Below are 21,028 nucleotides of genomic sequence, written 5' to 3'. Positions count from 1 at the left end.
TGAATTCTCCAACTTCACAGAGAGCCCATTACGTCTGTCTGTGTCAGAACAGCCACTTATGCCGTAAGTCTGTAATATTGCTCAGTCTTTCTCCCCAGTGGTACAGCCTGACCCGCTGGCATTTTGCAACATCTTACACTGCCAGTGTCATAACTGCTGCTATTAACTATGAACCACAAGTTTTCCCACGGCAACCCAGGCTCCACAGGCATTCCCTTTGTCCTGTCCATCCTGCCCCCACCTTCTCTCTCCACAAATGCTGGAGTTTCCAGCAGTTTCTGTGTGTATTTCAGATTTCCAACATCTGCCTTTTCCTAATTTCCATTTACCATGCCCAACACTGCAGGGGTCTCACCAACACCTTTTATAGTTGTAACAAAGGATCTGGGCATCACCGCAAGGCCCATCCCTCACTGCCCGCAAGAAGGTGGGGGGTGACCTTTCTCCTTGAACCGCTGCAGTCCTTCTGGCGAAGATGCCCCCACGGTGCTGCTGGGGAGGGAGATCCAGGGTTTAGACCCAAAGACAATGAGGGAACAGCGATAGGTTTCCAAGTCAGGATGGTGCAGGACTTGGGAGGGGAACCTGAGGGTGGTGGTGGTCTCCTGCGCCTGATGCCCTTTGCCGCTGTGGTGTCTACGTGGTTCGACCAGGAAAGGCTACTGGTGATGTTCACTCCTAGGAACTTGAAGCTCTCAACCCTCTCAACCTCAGCACCATTGATGTAGACCGCCCCCCTTCCTGAAGGCAATGACCAGCTCTTTTGTTTTGCCAACGAATGTGGGGAGAACATCCTCGTGAATCTCCTCTGCACTCCCTCTGACACACGCTGCCTATTGTCTGACAACCAGAACTGTACACAATACTGCCCACAATAACTTAACCAGTGTGTTGTGAAGCTGTAAAGGACTGATCAAATTAAATGATAAGGGAACTTAACACAACACTGGAAAATATCCCCCAGCTACATGTGGGAAAGGAAATTCTGGGTGGGAATTGCAACACCTAGTGACGAAATCACAGGGAGTCAGGCAAGAATACTGAATAATTATGTCACTTCTGTGTTTACTGGGGTGGATGTAATGTAAGAAGCTGGGATTAGAAATGTATAACTGCGCTTAAAATAAAAAGCCCAATTTAAACAAGTTAATCCAACTTGGCGGATAAACACCATGGATTCTGGAAGTCTTGGGAGACACTATTGGACTAATGGAATAATTTGTGAGTGAGCGGTTTCAGGGGGCAGTGAGAGAGGCAAATGAAAGGACAAGTACAGAGGTTGGAGCAGGCACACCAGTATAGCCCTGTTGGGCCAAGTGGTCTTTGAACATCAGAAAGGAGCAGGAGTAGGCTGTTCGGCCCCTCCAGCCTATTCTGCTGTACTGTACAGCTCAGTGGCACAGCTGGTGAAGCCGCTGCCTCACAGCCCCAGAGACCCGGGTTCGATCCTGACCTTCGGTGCTGTCTGTGTGGAGTTTGCACGTTCTCCCTGTGACTGCGTGGGTTTCCCCCAGGCGCTCCAGTTTCCTCCCACATCCCAAAGACGTGCAGGCCAGTAAGTTAATTGGCCGCTGTAAATTGCCCCCATGTGTGTAGGTGAGGGGTAGAATCTGGGGGGAGTTCAGGAGAACGTAGGGAGAATAAAATGGGATCAGTGTAAGTGGGTGCTTGACAGACTTGTGGGCCGAAGGTCCTGTTTCTGTGCTGTATAACCTATGACTATGTTTGTCACTAACCCCATATCTAGCCCTCTCTCAACCGTGTACAAACCCACTGCAGGGGAAACACAACTGTGCGAGGCAGAGAATTCCACAAATCACCAGACCCCCATCAAACAGCGGTCCGTGCCCTGCACATGATTCTGTGTAATGTAAAACCTCCCCTCGAGAGCTGGGACTGTCCCCAGAACTGGCCACTTCAGGTGTGTGTATGGGTGTGTATGTGGGCATGTGTGTCTAGCTGTCTGTCTTTCTGTGTCCATATGTCTGTCTGTCAGTGCATGTGTGTGTGTGCCCACCTGTCTGTGTGTTTGTGCCATTGTGTGTCTGATGGTGTTTGTGTCTGTGTGTCTGCCTTTGCATGTGTGTGTCTGTCTGTCTGTCTCTGGTTGTTTGTCTATCTCTGTCTGTGTCTGTGCCTGCATGATGGTGTTTGCTTGTGTGTGTGTGTGTGTGTGTCTATGTGTGTGTCTGTGTATGTGAGTGTGTGTTTATCTGCCTGTGTTTGTCTGTGTCTCTGTGTATATACATGTGTGTTTGTGTGTCTGTCCCTGTGTGTATGCCTGCCTGTGTGTGTGTGTGTGTGTGTGTGTGTGTGTGTGTGTGTGTGAGTTTCTGTAACCGTTCCTACTACAGAGAGAGCAACGGGCGGGGAAGTGAGGGTGTCAGCCCATCTCCCTCTCCCATTCCCGCTCTATCCCAGTGAGAATCCGAGACAGGCAGTTCCCACCGCGGGCTGCCAGCTCCAACCGAGAGACTGGCTGAAGAGAAAATACAATCTGAAATCGCTTCCCCTTCAAAACTGAAGTCAAACTATTTCAAAATTAAACGGCAGCTTATTTCCCACCTCGTCTAGCACATCAGTGCAAAATGATATTGCAAAGTGCGTGTGGATGTTTTAAAACAAGAGTTTTACTGGTGTTCATATAAAGTGACAGCTTTCTGAGTGTCAAGTTGCTGGGATCTCTGGTGAGAGCTGTGTGTGTAAGAGAGAGGGGGGGGGGGGGTGTGTGGAGACAGGCTCATTTTGCCTCGCACACACTTTGACTTTTCAGAGCTAACTCACTTCCTTCCTGCGCGGAGACAGACAGACTTTCAGCTGATAACCAACCAGTTACTTAGAGAGAGAGAGGGGGGGGTCGGAAAATATCAGCGGCCGGCAGAGCACACGGCGAGGGAAGAGCAGAGAGCCCGACCTCCGTGGCCCAGCGGGATCAGACGGCTCCGTCCGGTCCGAGGAGGGAGGCAGCGAGGGTCGCTGAGCTCTCGGTTGCAGACCGCGGGCTGAACCGAAAGCTGGGAGTTCGGTGCGGGTATGTGCCGGGATGTGCAGCGAGGATTTGATGTGCGTGTAGTCTCCGGCTATCGCGGGCTGCCTTCCAGAATGTCCCAGTGACCAGCAACTCTCTTCGGACAACGGTTTGGTGTGACATCTGGAGTCTAGGGGATTCCACGCCGCTCCGACACACACACATACACACACACACACACACACACACACACACACACAGAGGAACAAACACAGACGCTCTCTCACATACAGCCACAAACACAGACACACATAGGCAAACACACACACACACAGACATTCATACACACACAGAGGAACAGACACTCTCTCACATACAGCCACAAACGCAGACACACACACAAACACATATTCTCACAAACTGACACAAATAGGGAAACACAGTCAGACACACACACACACACACAGATTCTCACAGACACAAATAGGCAAACACAGTCGACGACTCACACAAACAAACACAGACACATAAAGACAAACACACACAAACACATATAGACAGACAAACACGCAGACAGACACAAACAGGCAGCACACACACAGACATATAAGCAGTCAGGCACACGCAAACACACAAGGCACATAAAGTCACACAGACAACCACACAAACACACACTGACACAGACAAACGCACACACACACATACAAACGTAATACACACACAGACCTAAACACACACAAGGACACAGCCCACCCACACCCACAAGATCTTTGTGCTGGGATTGCATTGCAACAGCTATTTCTCCTGGACTTTTAACTTTGCCAAGCAAGCGGCTCAGAAAGCTGCAAGTGTGTGAGCGTGTGGGTGTGTGGGTGTGGTTTGATTGACATTGGAGGCTCTGCCCTCTCGCCACACATGTCCCCGGCAAGCAGGCAGTGAGGAGGCTGCGACAGACTGGCACAGCCCACGGACTGGGACCCCTCTGAAGCCGGGCACCAGCACCAGAGGACCATGACACTCCGAGCAACCACCGAGCCTGCACATCCCAGCTGCTGCTTGCATTCCCCGAGTCTCCTGTAGGGAAGGGCAGAGGAGACTGGGACGGATCGTTACACCTACCCCATCCACACCTCCATCCCAGGACAGGCTGCTTCTGCCGGAGCCCTCCGCAATGAGCAGGAGGATTGGGTAGGGGGGGTGGGGGGAGAGGGGAGAGTCCAGCGACCCGTGGGCTGCCCCACCCCAGGGTGCTATGGCCGCCTGCACCCTGAGCACTCTGGGAGCGATGAGCAACGAGGCCAAGGGCGAGGGGACCCCGCGGGGCGGGAGATCGGCGCTGAAGGTGCCCGAGAGGCATGTGTCCCGGTGCCACATACGCCTGGGGCCCCCCTCGTCCGGCGATGAGCCGGTGCGGGGGGCGGCGGCGGGACCCGGAGGCAGCGAGTGGCCCGACCCCTCCCGGAGACGCCACCTCGGGCCAGAGGGGAGGGAGAGGGAGGGCGGGGGCTGCGAGGCCAGGCAGGGGGGCAGGAGCCGGCGCTTCCAGGCCGGGAGGGCGTGGACGGACTCGGATGGGACGGATGGGGAGGAGACTGTCTGCCGCACGGGCTGCTGGGAGCTGTCCCACCATCCGGCGGTCCAAGAGGAGCGACTGTGCCGGGGGTTCACCCAGGACTGCACCATCGGAAGCTGGAAGGAACCTGGGGCTCGGAGCCCCACCCCCGAGAGGCCTGGGACCCCTCAGCAGGGGGCCGGCGGGGTGGAGATCCCCCACGTCATCATCACGGAGCATGGCAGCGACGGTTGCCGGGAGGCAGTGGAGGACGGCGAGCCCCCGGCCAGCTGGAGCTGCCTCCGCAAGCTGTCCTCATCCTCCGCCTCCTCGGCCGGCTTCTCCTCATCCTGGGACGAGTCGGAGGAGGACGTCTCCAGTGACACCGACAGGGCCGGAGAGGTCGGTGTGGCAACGCTACAAGCGGCAGACCATCAGCCCAGGGCACGAGTGGTGAGTCCAGCTGTGACGGCCCGTGACGGTGTGTGATAACTGTACCCTCTCACCTCATTATAACTGTACCCACCCCTAACCCATGATAACTGTACCCTCTCCTAAGCTGTGACACCCGCCATAACTGTACCCTCCTGATTTGTGACAGTGTGTGACAACTGTAGCCCTTCCCTCCTGGTTACACCCTGTGATGACTGTATCCCCTCCCTCCCCGTTACACCCCATGCCAACTGTACACCCTCCTAGCCCTTGACAGCTGTACTCCTTTCAACCACGTTACACCCTGTGATGACTGTATCCCCTCCCTCCCTGTTACACCCCATGCCGACTGTATCCCATCCTAGCCATTGACAGCTGTACTCCCTTCAACCGTGTTACACCCTGTTACAACTGTACCCCCTCACACTCCATTACAGTCTGTGACACAGCACCCCCTCCCACCCCTGTAACCACTATACCCCCCTCCCCATTACACCCCATGACGACTGTACCCCTCCCTCCCTATTACACCCCGCCACAACTGTACACCCTCCCTGTGACACTTGGCAACCACTATACCCTCCCTCCCCATTACACCCCATCACAGTTGTGCCCCTTCCCTTCCCATTACATCCCATGATACAGCTTCCTCCCTCACCCTGTTGCCCCCCCCCACACAATATACCCTTCCCACACCACACCAACGGTATCCCCCTCCCCCTCCCTCCCTTGAATGTGTTTGGTGCAGTGTGACGCGGTCACGGTCCCGCAGGTGCTTTAGGAGGTTCAGGGGGTGTGGCTGGTGGTCACCCACCCCCTTGATGGTAACTGGTTTGGAATCGCTGTGTTGACACTGGAATTATCACCCCCCCTCACCTCCCTCTGGGCCTGAGCACTGGAACTGCCCCCTCCACCTCCGTCCCTTCTCCCTACCACTCTCCTTCACTCCCAACTCCTCGATCCCACTTGCCACCGCCAGCCACAGCGCCCCTAAGCCGGTGTCAGGCTGCTTTGGTCTCGCCGCATGGAAGGCGCTCCGTAAATGCAGGTTGTTTGTTGGAAAGGTGTGGAGGGGTGTGGGACAGAGAGGTTGGAGATGAGGGAGGGTGCAGAGACCAGCCACGATCTGCTGCTGAGTATTGAGATGTTGGGCTGGATCTGTGGGGCGGGCGGGGGGGGGGGGGGGGGGTGTCAGTGAGCAACACGAGTGCTGTCAGCCTCCCGCTCTAGGAAGTCTTGCAGTCTACAACCTAAGAGATAGAAGCAGGAGGACAACCCCTCCAGTCCGCTCTTCCACTCAATAAGATCACGGATGATCAGCACCACCCTCCTGAATTAACCCCACGTCCCCAGTTCTCTCCTCCCCACAGAAATCTATCCATCTCTGCCTTGAGTGTAAAAGCACAAAGGGACCCAGCGGGTCGGGCAGCATCTGTGGAGGCAGAGGGATGGCTGGTGTTGACGGACCACCCCTCTCCCTCCGCAGATGCTCCCTGACCTGCTGAGTCCCACCAGCAGTTTAATTTTTGCTCCAGATTCCAGCATTGTTGTGTCTTCATCATGAATACACTCCACCGCCCCTCTTGGGAGAGAGAATTCCAGAGATTCCAACCGGGTGAAGAAATTTCTTTTCATTTTTGTCCTAAACAGCCCTGTAAGATCTTAGTGAGTTTGGGTGAGATTTCCTCTCATTCTTCTGCAGGTGTAGTGCACCCAATCTCCCTTCATCGGGCAACCCCATCATCCCACCGAACCCTGCCTTTGGTCGCATTCATTCTTCCCTAAGTAGGAAGGCCAGGTCTGTCTCAGGGGTGGGGTGGGGGGGGGGTTCTCACCAGGTTGTGTACAGTTGGACAAAGGCTTCTGTGAGGGCAGAGTGAAGGGAAACAGGGGGGAAGAGTGAGGGTGGCACATTGTGGGGAGTGGGAAGAATGAGGGTATCACACAGTGAGGGGGGTCAGTGAGGGTGGGGGATATTGTGGGGGGACGGTAAGGATAGGGAGTGTGGGGGGGACAGTGAGGGTGGGGGAGACGGGGGATGGTGAGGGTGGGAGAGTGTGGGTGGACGATGAGGTTGGGGGACAGTGAGGTTGGGGGATACTGTTGGGGGGGATGATCAGCGTGGAGAGACTGTGGGGGGGACAGTGAGGGTGGGAAGTGTGGTGGGGATGGTGAGGGTGGGCAGGGTGTGGAGGGGACGATCAGGGTGGTGAGTGTGGGGGGGACAGTGAGGGGGATGATGAGGGTGGGGGAGACTGTGGGGGGGGGGGGGAACGCATTGACCTGTACAACACAGAATTGACCCTTTCAGCCCAGCCCGTCCATCCACACCGTGATCCCTACCTACACTAATCCCATTTGCCCACATGGCCTGTATCCCTTTACACCCTTCCTGTCTGTACGCTCAGAGTGCCCTTTAACTGTGAATGTACCTCCCTCTCCCACTTCCTCTGGCAGCTCATTCCATGTACCCACCGCTCTCTATGTGGGAAACTTAGCTCTCAAGTTTCCCCTCCCCCCCCAACTTTTTCCCCTCTCATCTTAAACCTGTGCCCTGGGGAAAAAAATCTGTGACTATCTGCCCTATCTGTGTCCCTTCTGATTCTGTAAACCTCCACAAGGTCACCCCCTCCCTCCTCCCTCCTCCATCCCCCTACACTCCAGTGAGAATAAACCCAGCCTATCCAACCCCTCCTTATAACTATGGCCCTCAATTCCCGGCAACATCCTGGTGAATCTCCTCTGCACCCTCTCTGTTGCTACCATGGAACAGTGAGGGTGGTGCAGATTGAGGGGGTGGGTAGGTTGAGGTGACTGAGAGTCACTGCAAACTGGACAGGGAGTGGCATAGACTGGGGTATGGGGAGAGGGAATGGGGAAGGGACTGGAGAGAGGGACTGGAGTCTGGAGAGGGAGTGGGGGAGAGACTGGGACCTGGAGAGAGGGTGGGGGAGAGACTGGGGTCTGGAGAGGGAGTGGGGGAGAGACTGGGACCTGGAGAGAGGGTGGGGGAGAGACTGGGGTCTGGAGAGGGAGTGGGGGAGAGACTGGGGTCTGGGGAGAGGGTGAGGGAGACTGGAGAGAAGGAGTGGGGGATACTGGAGAGAGAGAACGTTTCAGGAAGGGTATAAATAAAACAGGAGGCCAGAGCCACAGGAACCCGTGGGTGACCCAAGCGGCGTAATGCTGCCAGGTGCCAGGTCCAGAGGCGAGGTGGCTGAGGGGCTGAATGAATGGGGCAGTTGCAGAGAGGTTCTGATTTCGGTTTGAGAGGTCAGTAACGTAGGAGGCAGAAACAGGAAGCTGCTGGAGGTGAGTCACAGGGAGGTTGGGAGGTGCTGCTTCCTGACACCTCGCTGTCAGTCTCGCCAGCCACTCAGGAGTAACCTCCTGATTCAAAGAGGGCCCCGAATGTGGAACTGACTCCCACAGGGAGGGTGGGGATGGTGCTTTGACGGCCTGAAGGGGGAAGGGAGGTGTGGGTAGGGGGGGGAGGAGGGGACGTGAGGAAGGGCAGGCCTGAGCCGAGGGCAGTGTTGTTACTGCCAGCACCAGGGTGCGGGGGAGTTGGGTGAAGAGGCTGCACAGGACAGCAGTATTCAGGTGGGTGGAGGCGAGACTGCAAGGGTCTGAACAGCACAAGGCAGGAGCAGGCGGGAGGGCACGAGATCAGAGGGTGAGTGAGGGGTCATCCCTGAGCCCTGGGCTTGTGCAGGTGGACAGAAAAGGTCAGCATGAAGGCGGTGGGCCAAAGGGCCCCTTTCTGTGCTGTGGGACTCGGTGACTGTTTCCTTCTCATTTCCAGTCTGGAGTCACTGGGTGACGGTGGCTGGGGGTTGGTGTCACGCCCCAAGGGTCAGCTCAGGGAGAGCCCCAGCCTGTCAGGGTCATAGCACATCTGTGTGTGTGTGTGTGTGTGTGTGTGTGTGTGTGTGTGTGTGTGTGTGTGTGTGTGTGTGTGGTATGTCTGTTTCTTTGTGCCCGTGCATATGCTGTGTGCATGCATGTGTGTGTATGTGCTCTGTGCATGCATGTATGTGCATGTCTGTGTGTGGTGCATGTCTGAGTGCATCCTTGACCTGTGTGCATGTATGCATGCGTGTGTGTGCTGTGCATATGCATGTGTGTGCATGTCTGTCTGTATCCATATGCTGCGTTCATGTGTGCATATCTGTGTGCATGTGTGCACATGCATATGTTTGCACATGTGCATGTGTTTGTGCACACATGTGCATGAGTGAGAGTGTGTGAGAGTGTTTATGTGAGTGTGTCTGTGTGTTTGTGCATCCACGTGTATGGGTGAGAGTAAGTGTGTGTGTGTGTGTGAGAGAGAGAGAGAGAGAGAGAGAGAGAGACACACACACACACACACACACACACACAATCTAAAATGGAAAGACCAGGGAATATTTCCCCTGATGCTGGTGAGGCGACATGATGTGGGATCGACCACATCGGCACCGGCTCACTGGTAGCCTTTCCAAACCATTGCGTCCCGCCGGGGGCTTTTGATTCAAAACTTCTTGCACTGAATGGAAAATTCTGTCTTTCTTTAAATGACTTTCCAGTCGATATCAGACTAAATGATCATGCGGCAGGCAGCGTCTGGTGAGCACTGCTGTCCCCACCCACCAGACACCACACTGAAAGGCCTTCAAGGAGCGGTGGGACCTTGCAATTGTTAGCTTGGCTTTCATTCCAGCAGCTGATGATTTATTGTGTTCACCCCATCTCAGCCTCTCCTGTCTGACTTCAGGTTTTATGTAACTGAGAGAGAGGGTAGATGTTTAAAAAATAACTTGGAGAATCTGGGTATGTCACTGGCAAGGCCAGCATTTGCTGCCCATCCCTCACTGCCCACAGAAGGTGGGGACTGAGCCGCCTTCTCGAACCGCTGCAGTCCTTCTGGTAAAGGTGCTCCCACAGTGCTGTTGGGGAGGGAGTCCCAGGATTTAGATGGTGAAGGAACGGCGATAGGTTTCCAAGTCAGGTTTGAGGGGAACCTGTGGTGTTCCCCTGCACCCGCTGCCCCTTGTCCTCGTGGGGTGGAGCTGGTGGGTTTGGGAGGTGCTGTCGGAGTAGCCTGGGCGAATGACCACAGTGCGTTTTGTAGATGGTTCCCACTGGGGGCCGGTGGTGGGGGGAGTGAGCGTGTAGGGTGGGGGATGGGGTATGGGTCAATCTTTGTCCTGGACGGTGTCGAGCTTCTCATGAGTTGTTGGAGCTGAACTCGTCCAGGCAGACAGAGAGTATTCCATCATGCTCCCGGCGCTTGCCTCACAGATAGTGGAGGGGAGCTGGTGTATCAGGAGGTGAGTCACTCACCACTGGATACCCCACCTTGTGTAGTTGTGCTGTTTATAAATGACTGGTCCAGTGGAACTTGTGATCAATGGTGCTGTCTTGTCATTGCTCCACCAATAGGCTGCACCATCCTGGGCAGCAGAGGTGCCATGAAGCTCCATTGATTTGGTCACTAATCACATTACTGTTAGTGGGAGCCTGCTGTATGCAAGTTGGCTGTCGGATATCCTACATCACAGCAGTGCCTGTACTTCAGGGGTATTTTATTGGCTACAACGTCGTCTTGGGACGACTTGAGGTTAGGGAAAGGTGCCATAAGAATGCAGGGTCTCTCATCTTGCTGCTTTCCAATTTGGTGATGATGGTTTGTTATTGATAACATCAGGAAGGACATAAGAGTCATAGAGCAATACAGTGCGGAAACAGGCCCTTCAGCCCAGCTCATCCATGCCGGCCATGGTGCCCACCAAGCTAGTCCCATTTGCCCGTGTTTGGCCCATTGTCCCTCTAAAATCGTCCTATTCATGCACTTATCCAAATGTCTTTTAAATGTTGTTAATGTACCTGCCTCAACCACTTCCTCTGGCAGCTTGTTCCATAAACACCACCCTCTGCGTGAAGAAGTTGCCCATCAGGTCCCTTTTAGATCTTTTACCTCTCACCTTAAACCTATGCCCCCTAATTTTTAGTTCCCCTGGGAAAAAAAACTGTGTGCGTTCCCTCTATCTATGCCCCTCATGATTTTATACACCTCTATAAGGTCACCCCTCAATCCCCTATGCTCCAAGGAATAAAGTCCCAGCCTGCCCAACCTCTCCCTGCAACCTAGACTCTCAAGTCCTGGCAGCATCCTCGTAAATCTTCTCTGCACTCTTTCCAGCTTAGTGATGTCCTTCCTATAACATGGCGACCAAAATTCTACACAATACTTCAAGTGCAGTCCTCACCAACGGCTTGTACAACAGTCACAAGTACATTCACAAACAATGGGGTCAAGAGAGCAAGGTCCCATCAATCTCACTCACAGAATGTGATCAGGGAGATTGGCAGGGATAAGGTAGTGGGTGTGGCCTGTGTGGATTTCAACAAGGTCTCTGATATAGTTACTCTGAGAGCGGTTCTCCTAGCAGAAAAGAGTTCTATTGGATGATGAATTGTAGCTGTTGCAGCAATGCCTGGTGGCCGTGGTGAAGCAAATCAGATCTTGGGATCTCTTAGAAGGTCAGAACTGAGCTGAAGTATGAGGTAATGCAGCTAGCTAATTAATCATTGATGTGGCTACTTACTTCCAGTCAGCACAGTTAGCAGCACACAACGCGGCTTCTAAAAGAGTTCAGGAAAAAGTCAGACAGAGATGCTTCCTGTCAGCATATGTCACACCTGAGGATGTCCTAAACCAGGATACTGACAGGGCCCTGATCACTGTTGTGGCTTGGGAAAGGTGCAGGCCATTTGTGCGCAATCGGTCCAGGCGAGCTACTTTCGTTGAAAATCAAAATGAAAGCAGATGCTGGAAATCTGAAATAAAGACTAGAAAATGCTGGAAGTGCTCAGCAGGTCAGGCAGCACCTGTGGAGAGAGAAACACAAGTGTTGAGGATGAGACAGGATGCCAGGGAGAACCAGTGCTGCTGCGGGATATTTCCCTTCTCCTGAGCAAGCTGGTTTAACGCCTCACTGTAAAGACGGTGTAGCACTCCCCCCAGCATCCCACTGAAACCCCCGCCCAGGAATTCTTTGGAAAACCAAGAGGGTAGCGGCAACGAGTGGGAGGATGGAGAGATTGGATCTTGAGGATTAACATGAGGTGGAGGCATTCCCTCCTTGATGGATAGAGAGTATTGATGTGGGATTTTTGGCCTGGTGGACTATGACCAAGAGAAGCAGTCTCACCTTGTCCAGAGCAGCGGACCCTGCAGCCATTAGAAAGATGGAAAATGGGAGCAGGGGCAGATAATTCGGTCTCTCGAGCCTGCTCTATCAATCAATACACTCACGGCTGATCTTCTATCTCAATACCGCTTTCTTACAGTAGTAAGAGTTTAGTAAGGTTAGCATCAGTTAGTAAATTTGCAGTTGACACTAAAATCAGTGCTATAGTGGACAGTGAAGATGGTTATCTAAGATTACAACGGGATCTTGATCAACTGGGCCAGTTGGGCCGAGGAATGGCAGATGGAGTTTAATTTCAGATAAATGCGGGGTGTTGCATTTTGGTAAGACAAAGCAGGCCATGATTTACACAGTAAATGGTAGGGCCCTGGGGAGTGGTGTAGAACAGAGAGGACCAAGGGGTACAGGTACATTGTTCCTTGAAAGCGGCAACCGCATGTAGACAGGGTAGTGAAAAAGGGCATTTGGCTGACGCTGGCCTTAATCGGTCAGATTATTGAGTACAGGAGTTGGGACATCATGTTACAGCTGTACAGCTGTACCTGAAGAAGGGTCCTGACCCAAAACGTTGACCGCCTGCTTTTCTCCACGGCTGCTGCCTGGCCTGCTGAGTTCCTCCAGCATCGCAGTGTTTTTCAACTTGATCTCCATTGTCCTGTATGGGAGAGAATACCACTGGTTCTCCATCCCCCAAGTAAAGAAGTTTCACCTCATCTCAGTCCTAAATCTCGTACCCCTTCCCTGTGTCCCCTAGTCCCTGAACATTCTAGCCGGGGGAACATCCTCCTTGCATTCAGCCGGTGCACACCTGTCAGAATTGTTTAAGTTTCAGCTAGATCCCCTCTAATTCTTCCAGTGAATATAATTGTGGTTGACCCAATCTCTCATTATACAGCAGTCCCATCCGAAGCCGAATCAGATTTATTATCACTGATTTAGATGATGTGAAGTGTGTTGTTTTGCAGAGGCAGTACAGTGCAAAGACATAAAATTTCTATAAATTAGGAAAAATAAGTAAATAATGCAAAAAAAAAGAATAACGAGGTATGTTCATGGACTGTTCAGAAATCTAGACGCGGAGGGGAAGAAGCTGTTTCCTGAATCATTGAGTGTGGGTCTTCAGGCTCCTGTACCTCCTCCCCGATGGTAGTAACGTGAAGAGGGCGTGTCCCAGATGGTGAGGGTCCTTAGTGATGGATCAGTCTGGCAAACCTTTGCTCCCTCTATAACAAGACATAGGAGACCAAAACTGTACCCAGTACTCCAGGTGTGGTCATACCAAAGCCCTGTATTGTGCTGCAAAGACATCCTTGCTCCTGTACTCAAATCCTCTTGCAATGTAGGACTACACAGCATTTTTCTGGATCTAGACAAAGGGTCTTGATCCAAAATGCTAATTTAAAGTTAGTTCTAAGTACAAGGCCTATCCCCAGGTTAAGAACACCCAACTTATGGACACCCTCACATATGAACGAGCTCCCACAATATTATTAAATTCAGAAGTCCAATGTACATACGTACGTTAGTTCCTACAAATGGCAGAACTAGCTCTTGATGAAGGGTCTCGACCCAAAACATCGACAATTCCTTTCCCCCCCACAGATGATGCCTGACCTGCTGAGTTCCTCCAGCAGCTCGTTTTTTTGCTCCAGATTCCAGCGTCTGCAGTCTCTTGTGACAGCACTATCCTCCTCAGCTTCTTGCTCCACCTGAACACTTGGGGGCTCAATGGGCAGCAGGGACTCAATGGGCTGAAGGGCCTTTAAGTCTGTCTATGACTCCCTGGGTTGGTGGTGCACAAGGATGCTCAAGTCTCTTTGTACACCCAATCTAATCTGTGGGAAGCTTTGCTTGGATCTAACTCCTGTCCTCAGCTGATGGATCCCAAGGAGAACGACGGATTAAAATGGAGCGAGGAAGAGTCCGGAATAGTTCCACACATCTTCCTTTTAGTTCCTTTCCCAAATTCCCGTAAATCGGTGTCTACTGGCTACCAAGACTCCTGTCAGAGGAAGTAGTTCTCCTTACTCTCGGTGTTGACCACCTCTCTCTAATCTCACTCAACCTCTGCTGCTTTAACGTACATTTGAGGGACAGTGTTTGGACTCAGTTGGTGGTGGATGGGGAGGAGCAGGAGCTGATGGGGGGCTGTGTGGGGGGGGAGCTCCCAGGGAACAGACCACACCCAGGGAAACCGCACACTGGTTGTGCCTGTCCGCTCCGCCACCTCGACGCAAGGTCATGTAGTGAATACTGATTCATAGGGTCATACAGCACAGAAACAGGCCCTTCGGCCCACCACGTCCTTGCTGACCATTGTACTTGTCACTGGCGGATATGGTGTAGACCGGGTTGTTGAGGAGGGGTTTGTGGTTCCTTCCCGTCACTGGTGGGCTGGAGAGAGGCTCACCCCACAAGACAGGAGACCTGTGCAGTGCCCGTGATGTGGGCAGGGTTGCAGGGAAGGGGAGGCAGAGGCAGTGGGCAGAATGTAATCAGCACATCTGTAAGGAGAGGTTGGACAAACTTGGGTTGTTTTCTCTGGAGCGGAGGAGGCTGAGGGGAGACCTTGATAGAAGTTTATAAGATTATGGGAGGCATAGACAGACAGATGGTATCTTTTCCCCAGGGTAGAAATGTCAAGTACCAAAAGTCATGCGTTTAAGGTGAGAGGGGAAAAGTTTAAGGGAGACGTGCGGGGCAAGTATTTTTTACACAGAGAGCGGTGGGTGCCTGGAACGGGCTGTCAGGGGCGGTGGTGGAAGCAGATACAATAGTGGTGTTTAAGAGTCTGTTAGACACATGACTCTGTAGGAAATGGAGGGATGTGAATCATGTGCAGGCAGAGGAGATTTAGTTTAATTTGGCATAATGTTCAGCACAGACATCGTGGGCCGAAGGGCCTGTTCCTGTGCTGTTCCATGTAAGTCAACTATCTATATCTTGGAAGTCCTACTGAGTCACCCGGGAGTCCTTAGATCTCATCCTGGGCTCCGAGAATTAGCCAAACCCAATGCATGGATTTGCATGCTCTGAGGCTTGTATGTCTCTGCTGGATTCTCCACGTCAGCCACTAGTAAATCCTACCGGTCATCTGGAGAGAGAGGGCTCACCCTCACTACTTGTCCAGCATCTGCTGGGAGATCTGGGAATTTTTCCAGCTTGAGAAGGGTTTGGCCCAAAGGACACTGGAAAAGGAGCAGGAAAGGTCTGCAGGGAATGTGATGGAAAAATCTTGGAAGATGCAATGATCAGGAACGAGGAGGCTTGGACTTGCTTCCTGTAAGAGAGAAGCAGAGTGTTGGGAGAGATCCTAAAGAGAGGAGTTATCACGGTGGACATGGTGAAACGGCTCCCACAAGCAGGGGCTAAACACAAGGTGGTCACTGACAGACTGAGTAAAGGCTCTCTTTGTCCAGAGCATGGTCAGAGTGTGCATTGTAGTGGGGACACCTAAAACAAGAAGGTCCTGGTCTCCAGGACTGAGACGTATAGTTGTACAGCACGGAAACAGGCCCTTCGATCCAACTCATTTCATGCTGACCAAGTTGTTTACCTGAGCCAGTCCCATTTGCCTGTGTTTGGCCCATACCCCTCTGAACACTTCCTATCCATGTACCTGCCCAAATGTCTTTTAAACGTTGTAATTGTACCCACTTCTACCTGTACCTCTTCCTTCTGGTATCCTGTTCCACACACCCACCATGCTCTGTGTGGAAAAGTTGCCCCTCAGGTCCCTTTTAAATCTTTCTCTTCTCACTTTAAGCCTATGCCCTCTAGTTTTAGACTCCCCTACCCCGGGGAAAAGACAGACCATCCACCTTATCTATGCCCCTCATGATTTTATAAACCTCTGTCAACCTCCTTCGCTCCAGGGAGAACAGCCCTGAGGTGGCAGGTTGAATTTAGCAGTGAGCAACCCAAGGTGTTACATTGGATTATGGCATAGAAGGAGGCCATTGTAGCCCATTGAGCCTAGACTGACTCTCAGAGCAATCCCAACATTCCCATTCCCACACTTATTTCTTTGTGACCTATTCTGTCTCACACACCCAACTCGCCCCCCAGAATCTACCACTCAACCAATTACAGTGCCCAACCAACCTACCAACCCACACATCTTTAGGGTGTGACTGGGTAACTGTGGTACCCAGTGACATTGAAGACACTGAGGATCAGTGATTGGTTAACCCTGGTATCCTAGGGAAATGATTGGTTGCATTATGTCCAGGTTTGGGCATTAACTGTTCTGTCTATTTTGTCAATCCCAGCAGTGCTGATCATTGAGATATTTTGTTACAAATGCTTCAAGCATTTTCATATATTGTCTTTAATTTTAACTCTTCACTATTTTCCTTGAATTGACTTTGTTTTGGGATTCCCTATTACCACAAGATCTCCGTCCCATTATCCCTTCCTCTGCCTAGAGAAATAAATCTATAATCTTTACCTCACCTGAACCCTCTCACCACCCTCCACTTTATCAATTGAATGCCCTGCCTATAACCAGTGCTATCCAGTTTAACTAGGACACTGGCTCCAACAGGGAACCTGTCTTGCCGTCTCTACAAGAACACAGGAAAACAGGAGCAAGAGTAGGCCACTCAGCTACCCCACCATTCAATATAACTTTGGCTGATCTATGTTGGCCTCAAGTCCTCTTGTGTGCCAGTTTCCCATAACCCCCAGTTCCTCGATCTTTCAAACATTTATCTACCACCCTCGGGGGCACAGAATTCCAGAGACTCACTACCCTCTGAGAGAATAGGTTTCTACGCACCTCAGTTTTAAATGACCAGCCCCTTATTTTGTATCTATGTCCCCTTGTTAGTGACTCTCTCACTAGTGAAAACATCCAAACATCTACCCTGTCAAGCCCCTTCAGGATCTTCTATGTTTGAACAAGGTCACCCCTCATTCTTCTAAACTCCCAAGGAATACAGACCTGGCAACAATGGCTAACATGAGGGAACATAATTTTAAGGTGATTGGAGGAAGGTATTAGGGGGATGTCAGGGGTAAGTTTTTTTACACAGAGTGGTGGGTGCGTGGAGCGCACTGCCGGCAGAGGTTATGGGAGCAGATACATTAGGGACATTTAAGAGACTCTTAGACACATGAATGATGGAGAAATGGAGGGCTATGTGAGAGGGAAGGGACAGATAGATCTTAGAGCAGGATAAAATGTCAGCACAACATTGTGGGCCAAAGGGCCTGTACTGTGCTGTAATGTTCTGTGTTCTATGTTCAAACTGTCCTGCCTCTTCTGACAGGACAACCCCTCCCCTCTGCACCCAGTCTCACACTGAATAAGTTCCTGACCTTAGCAAGTTCCCTCTGTGTGGCTAGGAAACCTGTTCACGTTTATAACCCAATAAATCAAGGCTGGGATAGCCAACTGCCAACTCAGCTCCCTGCTCACAGCACTGCTGATTCATGTGCAGAGCATCTGATCGTACAGAACAGGAGGAGCAGGACGAGGCCATTTGGTCCCTCAACCTGCACTGACTTTGAACTCCACTCCACTTTCCTGCCTGTTCCCCATAACCCTATAGACCAGCCTCACCCTCAGCCTCCACCGCTCTCTGGGGCAGAGGGTGCCCTGAGGGAATAAGCTCCTCTTCATTCCCTGCACTTTGCAGTTTGGTAGGAAGAATAAAGGTGTAGACTATTTTCTAAATGAGGAGAAAATTCAGAAATCGAGATGCAAGGGACTTGGAGTCCTAGTTCAGGATTCCCTCAAGGTTAACTTGCAAGTTAAGTTGAGTTGGTAGTAAAGAAGGCAAATGCAATGTTAGCATTCATTTCGAGAACATAAAAGCAAGGATGTACTGCTGAGCGTTTATAAGGTGTTGGTCAGACCACATCTGGAGTATTTTGAGCAATTTTGGGCCCTGTATCTGAGGAAGGATGTACTGCTGAGGGTTTATAAGGCCTTGGTCAGACCACACTTGGGGTATTGTGAGCAATTTTGGGCCCTGTATCTAAGGAAAGATGCACTGGTCCTGGAGAGGGTCCACAGGAGGTTCACAAGAATGATCCCAGGAATGAAAGGCTTAATGTATGAGGAGCATTTGATGTCTCTGGGCCTGTACTCGATGGAGTTCAGAAGGATGACGGGGGATTTCATCGAAGCCTACTGGATACTGAAAGGCCTGGATAGAGTGGATGTGGAGAGGATGTTTCCATCAGTGGGAGAGTCTGGGATCCAAGGGCACAGCCTCAGAATAAAGAGACATCCCTTTAGAACAGAGAAGAGGAGGAATTTCTTCAGCCAGAGGGTGGCGAATCTGTGGAATTCGTTGCCACAGAGGGCCGTGGAGGCCAAGTCATTGGGTGTATTTAAGGCAGAGATTGACAGGTTCTTGATTGGTAAGGGGGTTAAGGGTCACAGGGAGAAGGTGGGAGAATGAGGCTGAGAAAAAAATGAGCCATGATTGCAGACTCGATGGGCCGAATTACCTCATTCTGCTCCTATGTCTTATGATCTTATGCAGGGATCTTGGGGTCCAAGTCCATAGCTCTATGAAAGTGGCCAAGCAAGTAGATAAGGTGGTAAAGAAGCCATATGGCATGCTTGCCTTCATTGGTACAAGAGTAAGTTTTAGATCCCCCCACTGACAGAAACGCCATTGCAGCAAACCCCCAGAACCTTACAAAGTTCAGTATGATCACCTTCCATTTTCTAAAGTATAGGCCTCATCTATATTTCTCTAAAGATAATTCCTTCAGCACAGGAATCAATGCAATCAACTTTCTCTAAACTCCTGCCAATGGCAGTAAAGGCTGAAGCTCTCTGGTCCAGCGCCCTTCTGACCTGACAGATGGTGGGCCACAGAAAATCCAGACCACAGGAATTGCCCCCGATCATCTTCCTTCGAGCAAGAGAACTGTTCTTTTCAAGTACAAGCTCTCCCTGGGTCACGTTAGGGTTCCATTAACTGTACATAACCCAAAGTTTCTCTAAGTCGGAAACGCAGTTAGCTGAGATCACAAAAGTTGCACTGGTAGGTTGATTAGCTTCAGATTGGAACAGATCTTTGTTAAATTTAGACCTTAGATCTTAGTTAGAATTAGTTAACTATTATAGATATGTACCACAGATTCAAAACATGCTAGACCACCAGAGTTGCCGAACCACAGAGTGGCGGACGAGAGTGTTTCAACCTGTATTGCCCCGCAATTAGAGGCAGAACTATACTAAAGAGAGAACATGCAGGAAATATTCAACAGGTCAGGCAACATCCATGGAAAGAGAAGCGAGTTATCGTTTACAGTCGAAGACCCTTCATCAAGGACTGGGAGAGAGAGAAAAACGCTAATTCTCAGGTGCAGAGAGGGTAAGGGAGGTATAGATGGGGAAAGGGGTGATCACTGATAAGGTAAGGGCAGGGTTGCCATGGTGATAAACTGTTGCTAAAGCTCTCTGGTTGGGAAACTCAATGCGGGAAATTAGCGAAGGACAAAACAAAGGAACATGTCAAGGCTGCGGAAAGCAGGTCAGAGCTGTGGTCACCTTAGCATTGTTTGTTTAAACTGCATGAGGACCGTGACCTTCACTTGTGAGGTTCGAAGAGCGTGGCCTGGCTTTCCTGTGTTATACCACCCCAAAGTGACATTGTCAGTTTCCAATACAAGCCGTTCCCTGCTGACTCATTGCAAGTTCTTGCAGGTAGCCTTTTCTGCAGCTAACTTTAAAGCAACGTGTCACCAAACAAGCTGCACTCTTCCAGCCCCTGGGGAGTGCTGCTCTTGAATGTATGCATGCTGCAGTGATGGGGGTGGGAGGAGTCTGGGAGAGTGCTACCTGAGGGTCAGAGGGATCTGGACAGATCACAGAGCCGGGGGGATTACAGAGACCCTCAAGGGCCAAGGAGGTTTCCAGGGAAGCCTCTGTTAGGACTTGAATGCAGTCTGAGGGCCTGCCCTTTGGGGAAATCTCCAGCTGCTACACAGCTAAGTCCTCGCGCCTGCTCTTCGTTCCCCTGGGGGGGGGGGGGGTGAAGGAGGTGCAGGTGAAGCCTCCTCTCCTCGAACAGGGAGCTGGGTTGACCTCCCCAATGCAGCACTGAGCAGCAAACCGTGAGACGTGGCAAAGATCAGCTACAGTAGCCTGGAACGATCCTGAGGCCAGGAACCTGAGGCACTGCCTCACCGCTCCAGTGACCCGGGTTCGATCCCGACCTCTGGCCCTGTCTGTGTGGAGTTTGCACCTTCTCCCTGGGACCTGTGTGGGCTTCCCCTGGGTGCTCCCACATCCCAAAGACGTGCGGGTTGGTGGGTCAATTGGCTGCTGTAAACTGCCCCTGGTATAGGTCGGTGGTGGGAGAAACAGGGAGGGGAGTTGGTGGGCAGCTGAGAGGGAATAAGAGACAGGCAAATAAGTAGGGGCATAGGATTGCACCAAGAGCTGACATAGACTCGATGGGCCAAATGGTCTTCTTCACAGTCATAAGGAAATTTGATAAATATACGAGTGTGACCATAACCCTGACTACCGTGGTCAAAGCAGTCCAGAAACGCATGTGAGGTTGCAGGGGATTACAAGTCATGGCGAGGATAGTGAGTGGAGTGTGAGAGTTGATCCTTTAAATAGCCCAGTTCATTGGAAACAGGGTGAGTAAAACTGGTTCTGTGAGTAACTAAGGCCAGTGGTTTCCAACCAATTTCACTTTAGGTGGATGCTGTGCTTTGCTGTCCTTATTTGGGTGAATTTAATGCTACGAATAAAAGCTGTTTGGGAGAACAAAGATCCCACCAAAAATTGCCTCCGCAGTTACTGGCTGGAGCTGCAGTAACTAGTAACTGATGCTGACTGGCAGCTTGTTAACAGTGGATTAAAATTGTGAAAGGTGCTAAATTAACGTTCGTTCTAAGTAC

At 51.6% G+C, this 21,028-nt stretch overlaps 1 protein-coding gene across 1 annotated transcript in view; it reads left to right on the top strand.

Annotated features, from left to right (window-relative positions):
• The first annotated feature begins 2,783 nt into the window (after positions 1 to 2,783).
• itpkb (inositol-trisphosphate 3-kinase B) overlaps positions 2,784 to 21,028 on the top strand; it is a 63,065-nt gene continuing 44,820 nt past the window's right edge. Inside the window, exon 1 of the mRNA XM_052025169.1 lies at positions 2,784 to 4,973. Within this exon, the coding sequence (XP_051881129.1) occupies positions 4,221 to 4,973 (753 nt within the window). The 5' untranslated portion in view covers positions 2,784 to 4,220. The remainder of the gene's footprint in view (positions 4,974 to 21,028) is intronic.

This window comes from Pristis pectinata, chromosome 10, assembly GCF_009764475.1.
Source record: "Pristis pectinata isolate sPriPec2 chromosome 10, sPriPec2.1.pri, whole genome shotgun sequence".
Classification (NCBI taxonomy): domain Eukaryota; kingdom Metazoa; phylum Chordata; class Chondrichthyes; order Rhinopristiformes; family Pristidae; genus Pristis; species Pristis pectinata.
This window is presented reverse-complemented; position numbering and strand designations above follow the sequence as displayed.